At 38.4% G+C, this 11,568-nt stretch overlaps 1 protein-coding gene across 1 annotated transcript in view; it reads right to left on the bottom strand.

Moving 5' to 3' along the window:
* lamb1b (laminin, beta 1b) overlaps positions 1-5,918 on the bottom strand; it is a 36,955-nt gene extending 31,037 nt beyond the window's left edge. Inside the window, exons 1-3 of the mRNA XM_026923198.3 lie at positions 5,761-5,918; positions 3,943-4,118; positions 1,195-1,327 (exon numbers count right to left, since the gene is read on the bottom strand). Coding sequence (XP_026778999.3) covers positions 1,195-1,327; positions 3,943-4,118; positions 5,761-5,791 — 340 coding nt within the window. The 5' untranslated portion in view covers positions 5,792-5,918. The remainder of the gene's footprint in view (positions 1-1,194; positions 1,328-3,942; positions 4,119-5,760) is intronic.
* Between the last annotated feature and the right edge of the window lie 5,650 nt (positions 5,919-11,568).

Below are 11,568 nucleotides of genomic sequence, written 5' to 3' on the forward strand. Positions count from 1 at the left end.
CATCTATGTTTCAGCAGTGTGTGGAGATAATTTCCAGTCCAGAAAGATGCGAACAGAAGCTTAAAACAAACAGAGCGCACCCCCAAATAAAATTGCCGATCACTGTGTTTCCAAGATAAAGACAAAAATTTCCTTCAATATTTGTGAAGGAAAAAAATAAAAGGGTCTTTAAAGTGATAAAATGATATAAAATGATATTATAAGTCTGTTATATGCTACAAACAGCACCTTTAATTTAGTATCTATAAATATACTTCCCGGTTTATCTAGTGCCATATACACTCACTGGCCACTTTAATAGGAACATCTCTACCCCTGTTCATTCATCCAGTCAGTCAGTCATATGGCAGCAGTGAAATGCATAAAACCATGCAGATACAGGTCAAGAGCTTCAGTTAATGTTCACATCAAAGATAAAAGGAAGTGGCATGATTCCAGTGGCATGGTTGTTGGTGCCATATGGGCTGGTTTGAGTGTTTCAGAAATTGCTGATCTCCTTGGATTTTCACACACAAGAGTTTCTAGAGTTTACACAGAATGATGAGAAAAACAAAACACATTCAGTGAGTAGCAGTTCTGCAGGTAAAAACACCTTGCTGATGACAGACGTCAGAGGAGAATGGCCAGATTTTGGTTAGCTTTAGTATAATTTTAGAAATGGTCTGCTTTAGAGAAAATTTACAATGTCTTTTCAGCCCAACCATAACATGAGTGTTATGATAATCTTTTCCTATGACTCATGAATTCTCTCTAGAAACCAGAACTACAGTTCCAACAATTCCACACCCAGCATTCACTAATAAATCATGAATTAGTGATGGAGCAAAACTGCCCATGAATCCCATCATTCAGTGCTGTGGAAAGTGGTCACGGGAGACTCAGTGGGAAAGAGACTGAAATGTTCCCACACCCAGCTGCACTACTCATCTTTTCTCGTTTTCTTTTTCATTCCCACCCCTTCCTCTGTTCTTCATCTTGGCTGAAATCTTTTGCTCTCTCTGTTTCCCTGGTCAGGGGTCCCACCCCAAGGGACACTGGGTAATTCCACAGGAAGTAGGACAGGATCGAAAAGCCTCAGCACTGAGCTAGGAATTCTTACTGGTGTGTGGTTTTATGATATTCACTTTAAATTAAACTCTTAGTCATGTGTTTATTCATCTTCAACTCAACCTCATACACAGACAGAACACTCACCATTCTCAGACTGCCACCATGTTACGAGACGGTTGGGAGTAAAGGTTGTGACCACGTTGTCGATGGTGTGGCTGTTGGGGTGTGTGACCTCGTTGTAGAGACTCCGAGAGTCACACTCAAAACACTTCTCAGCCTGAAGATGGATCGAGAAAATCATTTAGGAATCAGGCTTAAAGAATCTGTACACCAGATGTTTTGGTCTTGCACCTGTTACTGTCTCCCTTACTCATATTTGTACACGCTCATACACACATACCACACTTGCAAATGTGGATCAGATGACACTACATCCAGTGTGTAGGGAGCAGAGTAATAATAAGAAAATAACAAGATAAAAATATATATAATAAAAAAGTGTGGAAAATACAATAGTTAAAATGATACCAAAGTAAGGTAAATTAAAAGGTAAAATTAATTAAACATGACTTCATAAGAGGCGTTTAAACCTTGTGTTTTGTCTGAAAAAAAAAACAACAACTGGTGGCACAACATTTCATATGGAAAATATTCACTTAAGAGTTTTATTTCACTGCTTTCAAGATTATGAAAATCATTAACATTAACAAGGGCATGTATTGTATAACACTGCTTTAAGAATTCTTAGCTAAGTTGGCCAATTAACTTGGAAAACCTTTGCTATGTTCACGTTCTAGATTCGAAGAAAATTATTATATTAATGAAAAATCAGATGTTCTTCTTTAAAGAAAACAAATTTGATTCTGACACTTGATACAATCTTTAATGTTTAAAAGTACTTCTACACATATCTTAATGTTTAAAAGTATTTCTAATCTTATTTCTGTGGCAGCCTGGGAAAACCCATCAGATGTCACTGTGGCTGAATTATGAATTATGTTTTGGTTTTGGCCAAAATTGAGTTTTTTTTGCCTATAATATATTCTGACACTTCAAATTTAAGAAACCATAAATATACTTCACCGAAACAGTGTGGACATGTTTTTACTTAAGCTACATCTTAAACTTCCCTAAGCTAATATCCTGCCAGTTTAACAAACACGGTGGTAAAAACAGTCAGTCTGCCTAAAGTTAAAGCTAAAACCTTGCTAGCTAAGTGTGATTTCCTCACACAGTGAATGAATGGCATTCTTTGGTCAAGTTCTGTAGCAATACAGACAAAAGCCTAATCAATTCAGTCTGTAATCAGATAGCGGCTGTCAAAATGTGCGTCAGGCTCCTGCGCCACAGTCTGAATGGAGTCTTTAAATGCAGGGTTTTTTTTCCTTCGTTTTGGGGGTAACCATGCTTTAAAATACTATAACTTTACTACTATCTGGGATTAGAAACATTATAGAGAACAAAAACAAAAGACAAAAAACAAAAATGAAAGAAATTTCAAAAACGTGAAAATTCAAAAATAATGGTTAATAATGTTAATTAAGTATAACCTAAACGTAAACATCTTCCCAATAGGCCTAAATTCCTCTCCAGAATTGGTTACTTCCTGCACACCTGGCTATAGGAACATATGACATTAGATAGCTTCTGTAGCTGGGTTTTCAAAGATGGGCCAACAGCAGAAAAATCTGTGAAGGAGGTATTTTTCCTACGATTTTTCTAGCAACAAATCCCACTGCAAAGTAGAAAGATGTTCTGAAACCTTTAAAAAAGTTTCGGTTAAATGCAGTGTTTGGTTTTATTTATATCCTAGGCTTCCTATAAGCCGAGTAGGCTATCATATTTAAAGAACATAGGTTTATTTCATTCTAACTGGTTTCCAACGAAAGAGGAACAGATGAAAAGGAACATAAAATATGGATTTTGTTCAGAAACGAACCAAAATGAAAAATGAATCATTTCTAATCCCTGACCACTACATGCAGTGGAAAAATATCAAAATTTCACTATGTGAAGTTTTCCCAGGCCTGAACTCAAATTTTCAAAGACATCTGTGACAATATAACTATGCAACGAGCTCACTAATTTCTGCATGGCAGGCTTACAATTTTATCATTTGTCAGCATAGAAACTAGCACCGCCCACAGCTCAAACCTCTTTTACATAAAAGGCAACTTAAAAAGTATGTATGGTATAAATGGAATGGAATTAGTTGTGGAAAAAGGTTTATGCAGCAAATCTACTTCCATGGCATATGTGCTGTTAGAGCAATAGTGTCATTAGCGTGTTCTCTGTCCTCTCTGATATGTTTATTCACACTGACTATGTATGAACGCCTGTGTGTGCATATGTCTGAATACCACATGGCAAGATACAGGACTCATAAACCACTGACATACTGAAATTTATAGCTTTAACTTCTCAGCACTTCCTTCTTATTCGCTCTGAATACACAGAACGTTCTCAGTGTGGACTACAGTGGCATGTCAAAGAGCTCGGAAAGACGCCTGAGGGCGGTTGGGACTTTCTGACAGAGAGACATCATCCTCTGCACATCACAAACTCGACAAAGGGAGCAATTGTTGACCAGGAAGTAGATGTTTTTTTTTTTTTTTTTTTTTTTTTTTTTTTTACAGTGGATAGAAATAATGATGTCGGATTACTCACGCAAAGATGGAAACAAAAGCAACAACATATAAAAAAACTACATGTATAACATAGAGGGAAAGTCAGAGCCATACTGCTGGCCGAGATTAGAATAATTAGATAAATAGAAACCTCCGTATTACACATCTTGGTACATCAAGCTTTACATATTGGTTTAATTAGATTCATCCATTACTGAAAAGTTTTTATTATTCATGTAATAAATATGAAGTTCAGTTTTGTTACCTCTAGGTTGCTGACGATGCAGAAGGGTTCGGGAGAGTGGAGTCCGCAGGTGGATGAGGCTGTAAGGCGATGAGCTCTGCCGATCAGCAGATCGCCTGTGGCAGGGTAACAGCTTCCCTCTGAACACATATTGTTGGCCTCAGGAAGAAGCTGTGCCTGGACAGCCGAACCAAATGCTACAGGAGAACAATAAGAAAAAGAGTTCACAGCTGTATGTTTGAAGGCATACACACACACACACACACAGAGCCTATCCTGGGAAAACTGAGCCTGAGGCAGGATTGCATCCCGAATGGAAAACAGAGTGCCCAAAGGAAACCCATGGAGACAGGAAGAACATGTGAAAATACACACAGATACACTATATTTCCAAAGGTTTGTGGACACCTGACCATCACACCCATGTGTGCTTTATGAACATCCCAGTCCAGATTTATTCGCCTGTTTGCTTTGTGCACTGGGGCACTGTCAGTTTTGCAACTGGTTTGCACCTCTTAGTTGAGTGAAGGGAAACTGTAATTCTACAGCACACAAAGACATCCTCATCTGTGTGCTTCCAACTTGGCAACAGTTTGGGGAAGGCCTACATTTTGGGGTGACAGTCAGGTGTCCATACACTTTTGGCCATACAGTGTAGTAAATGAAGCTCAGGACTGAAGGACCCTGGAGTTGTGAGACAGCAATGCTACCTAGTGGGCCATCGTGCCACGCTGAGTCTGTCCTAATGATCACAGTTGATATAATTGCTCTGCTTTATCAGGTCAAGTATGTATTACTGTATGTAAACAGACCAAAAGTAGTACAGTTAGTCATCAGAGTATTTACATACACAGATATTAAAATACACATTTGCATTTACAAACCTCAAATTTTCCAGTTTGACCGTAGACTATCTATGACCATTGTCCCCTTTTATTCTCAGAAACATAAACAGTGCCAGGCACAAGTTTTTGAACACCTTGGAAGATTGTAGTTTGGATCCCAAGAAGCCACAGGTATGTTTAGGAGTCTAAGAGAGCAAAACTGGCTCTCTCTGTGGGAAGGATGGAGTTAATCAGAGTGATTAACTATTCGCCAGTTGTGTGCATCTGTGAGCTCATGTATTCAGAAGAGGGAAGTTAGATTTAAGCACTAGTATCTTTTCAGATTATAATTAGACTCTAGATTAACACTTTATTTAAAGACAGTGCACTTGAAGTGTAAATAAATTAGGCCTATAGATAAAACACTCGATTGCTGCTTGTCAGATGGGCCTATAGAGTAAACAAATTTAGGTGCAGATTGATTATAGATTGCAGATTGTAGATTAAACCTTCTCAAATATATGCTTCTATATAGCCTTTAAAGGATAATAATAATAATAATTAAATATGAGTATATTCATACAGGCACCAAAACACATGTGTCCTGATTGACCATAAAATATGGAATGCAACTTCAATGTTTTGGTTCTTAAGAATTAAAAACATAAATTTATTCTTCACTGGGAGACATACATGTATTTTTCATTCTTCATAAAATGCATAAAACGAAGCTAATGAACTAATTACTGGCTGGTCAGTTTAGCTGCTCAGCACTTTGCTTTTGTTTTGTTTTGTTTTTTGTTCCCAATTCGTAAGGAGGATTCGTATTTTACCCCTAATCATAAACATGCAACCAACTAAAATCTCTCTCGAATCTCTTCAAGCACGTGAAACACACACACACACACACACACACACACACCCCAGATGCGATCAGTTAAAGATGGGAAAAGTCACCATCTTTTCTCTGGCCGTTAAAATCTTTGTTTTTAGACAGAAAGTTATTAAAACTTACCCAGAATCATGGCACAGTGTAAAATCCACATGGCTGCACTCAGCTTGTGTGCAGTATAACTCAGTGCGGATGCTCTCACGCACAAACCGCTGTGCGTGACAACCAGCGCGAGGAGAACAGTCCCGGGCGGAGCAGGGTTGCCAGATCTATTCAAATAGCGTGTAGTTTTTCCATCACAAACAGCTGTTTAAACTTCCCTTACATTACTGAAAACCTCGGAAATGATCGTATGTACATAAATTAGATAGGGATGATCCAGGGATGCAAACATGCTCTCTGCACTAAACACATGCACACTGTACTAAACACACGCTCTCTGCACTAAACACACGCTCTCTGTACTAAACACACGCTCTCTGTACTAAACACACGCTCTCTGCACTAAACACACGCTCTCTGTACTAAACACACGCTCTCTGTACTAAACACACGCTCTCTGCACTAAACACATGCACACTGTACTAAACACACGCTCTCTGCACTAAACACACGCTCTCTGTACTAAACACACGCTCTCTGTACTAAACACACGCACTCTGCACTAAACACACGCTCTCTGCACTAAACACACGCTCTCTGCACTAAACACACGCTCTCTGCACTAAACACACGCTCTCTGCACTAAACACACGCTCTCTGTACTAAACACACGCTCTCTGCACTAAACACACGCTCTCTGCACTAAACACACGCTCTCTGTACTAAACACACGCTCTCTGCACTAAACACACGCTCTCTGCACTAAACACACGCTCTCTGCACTAAACACACGCACTCTGCACTAAACACACGCTCTCTGTACTAAACACACGCTCTCTATACTAAACACACGCACTCTGCACTAAACACACGCTCTCTGCACTAAACACACGCTCTCTGTACTAAACACACGCTCTCTGCACTAAACACACGCTCTCTGTACTAAACACACGCTCTCTGTACTAAACACACGCTCTCTGCACTAAACACACGCTCTCTATACTAAACACACGCTCTCTGTACTAAACACACGCTCTCTGCACTAAACACACGCTCTCTGCACTAAACACACGCTCTCTGTACTAAACACACGCTCTCTGCACTAAACACACGCTCTCTGCACTAAACACACGCTCTCTGTACTAAACACACGCTCTCTGCACTAAACACACGCTCTCTGCACTAAACACACGCTCTCTGCACTAAACACACGCTCTCTGTACTAAACACACGCTCTCTGTACTAAACACACGCTCTCTGCACTAAACACACGCTCTCTGTACTAAACACACGCTCTCTGCACTAAACACACGCTCTCTGTACTAAACACACGCTCTCTGCACTAAACACACGCTCTCTGTACTAAACACACGCTCTCTGCACTAAACACACGCTCTCTGTACTAAACACACGCTCTCTGCACTAAACACACGCTCTCTGTACTAAACACACGCTCTCTGCACTAAACACACGCTCTCTGCACTAAACACACGCTCTCTGTACTAAACACATGCTCTCTATACTAAACACATGCTCTCTGCACTAAACACACGCTCTCTATACTAAACACATGCTCTCTGCACTAAACACACGCTCTCTGTACTAAACACATGCTCTCTATACTAAACACATGCTCTCTGCACTAAACACATGCTCTCTGCACTAAACACATGCTCTCTGCACTAAACACACGCTCTCTATACTAAACACATGCTCTCTGCACTAAACACACGCTCTCTGCACTAAACACACGCTCTCTATACTAAACACATGCTCTCTGCACTAAACACATGCTCTCTGTACTAAACACATGCTCTCTATACTAAACACATGCTCTCTGCACTAAACACATGCTCTCTGCACTAAACACATGCTCTCTACACTAAACACACGCTCTCTATACTAAACACATGCTCTCTGCACTAAACACATGCTCTCTGTACTAAACACATGCTCTCTGTACTAAACACATGCTCTCTGTACTAACACATGCTCTCTGCACTAAACACATGCTCTCTGTACTATAGGAGGCAAAAAAAATATAAACAACTGTTTATGATGAAAAGCAAATGAAGATTACATGAAGATTAAGATTACCCAGAGTCACTCCAGTGTCCTCGCTTTAATCCTGAACTCAGGTTAGGCTACTGTATGTGTTAAATTTCTGTGCACATTCTCATATGTGTCTGGGAAAGGTTTCCTCTGGGTTCTCCGGTTTTCTCCCAGCTCCTATGCGAGTAGGTGCACTGGATACGATAAAATGCCCCTAGGTGTGAATGTGTGTAAATATGTGTTTGCATGGTGCCCTGCTATAAACTGGCATCGCTTGAGCCCAGTGTTCCCAAATAAACTCCAGCTCCAGCGTGACACTGACCAGGATAAAGCACTTAGTGAGGATGAATCAATAAACAAATGAATTAACATAATTACCCCCATATTTTGCCCTTCTCATGAATGCAGGCAAATTATAAAGCTATATGGCTACACCCTTATTCACTGGATATCTGTAGCTCTATCTATTATTTAGTGTAGCATATCCCAGTGTCAATCATGCTAAAAAAAAAGCTGTTTACAAAAATGTTTATGCTAAACATCTGGGTTATTTATTGGGTTTATTATTATTATTATTATTATTATTAGTAGTAGTAGTAGTATTAGTATTATTATTCAGTGCAGTTGCCAATTTCATATGATGTGAAACTGAACAACATGGTTAATATCGCTGTGAGAGGATAGTTTGAATAATAATGGAACACTCATTGCAAGATCTCTGGGAAATGAGGGTATGATTCATCATTGGCCAATGCAAGGATTGTCAAAAAGTATAATGTTGCGCAAGCAAAAACAAGTTCAGCTAGATAACACAGAAACTATTCCCGGGCCCCACTTAACAAAATGAACAAACTGGTGAGGAAACATTGGTCAAATCTTTTTTACTCTAATCGTTTTCATTATTTGGAGGAACAACATGGGTTTCTACAGTTCATTATTAGCTACCATTATCTAATGATATTGAATCTATAACACTAATGTACTTCATAAGATGTAGTCTACTGTAATGTTAGCTATGACTTTTTTGTATAATGCTAGTTGACAAACAATTGTTGCTTAGCTGTGTGCTTTGAGCGACAGATGGGGATTCTACTCAGGCCACAGACAGATGGGGTAGCTACATGTTATTTTGTATGGATGCAAATGAGTATTTTCGCCCCACCCTTAGTTTCCACCCCACCAATAAATCCACTGGGCATAACCTGGACACCCCATTGTAAAACGTCTGGCTACACTCCTGCAAAATTAGTTAAGAAGTAGTACAGTTTCCTGCAACCCAAAGAAGGTGAGTATCATTCAATCTGGCAACACACTAGGCAACGCACACGCGCAACATACTTAAGCATGTTGGAGGAACAGAAGCACAGCACACTGATAATTCCAGGGAGTCACCCTCACACTATCAGCTACAAGTGAGCTGTTTCACTGCTGAACCTGAAGGAATGCCTTTAAGATGATTAATGATTTCAGAATCTGGAGATATTTTTAAATGCTTGCTTTATGCAGTACAACACTGCATATGAAACTCTACATGGAATATGTCAGATTTTTCTGCTTAATGTTTCTTTCATCTTACTGACAAAGTCAGGTTCCGAAAACTTATTTTACAATACTTGTGTAAAGACGAGCTGCACAGTTCTTAGTCATCCTCTTGTCAGCTACAGTTGTAAGACTTTGTGCTGCTGTAACTTATATTATAATAACTGAATTGAAATCTTTTTATATATTTTTTTTGATCTTTTACTAGTCTAAGATTCCCATATCCTTCAAAAATGTAGGGCACCTTTTTCTGTGTGATACTTTGCGTGTAGCTGATAATAATGACTTCCATATTCCATTTATACCTTGTGTGTGTATATATGTGTGTGTGTGTGTGTGTGTGTGTCAGTGAGTGTGTATATACATACATTATATATATATATATATATATATATATATATATATATATATATATATATATATATATATATATTACCTGTTTACCGCTTATTGTATACAAATATTTACTCTTGAAGACAGATCCTTTCTGACGGCTAGCAGACTCACGAATACCTCATACCATTTAATCGTTAAGGTTTTTTTTTTTTTTAACAGAAATGCTAACTTCCACCAATTATATTTAAGTTAAAGAGCACAATGTGAATATAAATAAAGGGGTACTTTATAAAATCTATAAAACCAGTACATTTTATGTGATGTAATTTCCAAAAACTTGTGAGAGCCTGGGCTTCTTAGATTTCTTAAAGGTTTACACAGAATCCTTTCCCTTGGATAGCCTACAGTTCATGTTCACCCGTCATGTTTTCTCATATCTGGGTATCCACATTACCAGAAAGTTTGACAGGTGGTCACTCCTGCCTTTATCTGTTGTGGGACTGTACTTGACTACAAAACTGTAGTCAAAATGAACTCATTTCCTAAATTTAGCTATCTTTTTCAAAGCGTACCCATTTTTCTACCACAGTCCTAGTTTTATAAAATAGTATGGTATGGTGACAGACTTTATCTGGAATATGAAGACCCCAAGACATGGAAAGTTATTACTACTTATTAATAACCAAAATCACCAGGAGGCCTAGCTCTACCATATTTTAATATTTTATTCCTGGGCCTCATCATTAGAGCTATGTAACAATGGAGTCATTCTGAAACTACATTTCCACACCTGCCTTGATTAGATTTAGAGATTTCATTAACCAACCCTGCTTCATTAACAGCTCTCATCAATGGCCTTCTAAATGTGCCTTTATTACCCTACTGTAAAAAATGTTATTGTAAAGTCAACCATAAGGATTTGGAAATAACTTAGGCACCACTTTGGCCTACAAAATTTCCCTAGTGACCCCAGTAGTAGCTTACACTCTTTTCCATCCCATACGCCACCATTTTGGAGTCCCTCCTCCCACTTTATGACTGCCCAAATATAGTGCTGGCTTTGTAGCATTTTCAACACTATTGGTCAGGCATCTGATCTTACTTAGATGGGAATTACCTTCTCCTCCAGCTCCTTCATTATGAATTACAGGTATTTTTCATTTCATAAAATTAGAGAAAATTAGAAGCACTATAAGGGGTTCTGTAAAAAGATTTTGGACGACACAGGGTCCATTCCTTGAATAACATTCTTTGACCAAAAGCTATACCTTCAGAATAATTTTTCTCCTTTTCTTTTTAGTCTCCATCCATCCATCCATCCTTTTTCTTTATTTATTTGTTCATTTATCTGTGTTTGTGTCCAAGAACTGAACTTTTAAATACTTCTCTGAGATGGTTCATTGAGTCATATCAAATTTGGTCAGGATGATCAAAGGATATCCATGATATTAAATTGTTATAGCTGATAAATGAATGTGATGATGCTCAAACAGGAAATGTGACATAATTCAACTTTACATCATGCAATGTGGGGCAAACTTCAAATGTATGTTAAATGATGGCACCTGTGATAATTATCTTGTATGTGGGCATCCAATTTCACCTATATGCACCAAATCTGGAAAACATATGGGTTTTCTTAAAAAGAATTTCACGCTCATATCCACTAACTTAGCCATTTTGGATTTTGTGCTCTTTGACAGGTACCTAACTTTTAATTACTCTTGCTAGATGATTCATCCAATTCATACCAATTTGATGTCAGGATGATGTCAAGATATCCTTGATAAAAATTGCCAAGGAAGTGTTGATATCTCAACTGGCAATTGAGCTTTATATATTGAAGGTCTTAATATATGTTTGAGGAATGATAATATTCTTAATAATAAATTGTGAAGGAAT

The sequence above is a fragment of the Pangasianodon hypophthalmus genome, chromosome 18 (genome assembly GCF_027358585.1).
Source record: "Pangasianodon hypophthalmus isolate fPanHyp1 chromosome 18, fPanHyp1.pri, whole genome shotgun sequence".
NCBI lineage: Eukaryota > Metazoa > Chordata > Actinopteri > Siluriformes > Pangasiidae > Pangasianodon > Pangasianodon hypophthalmus.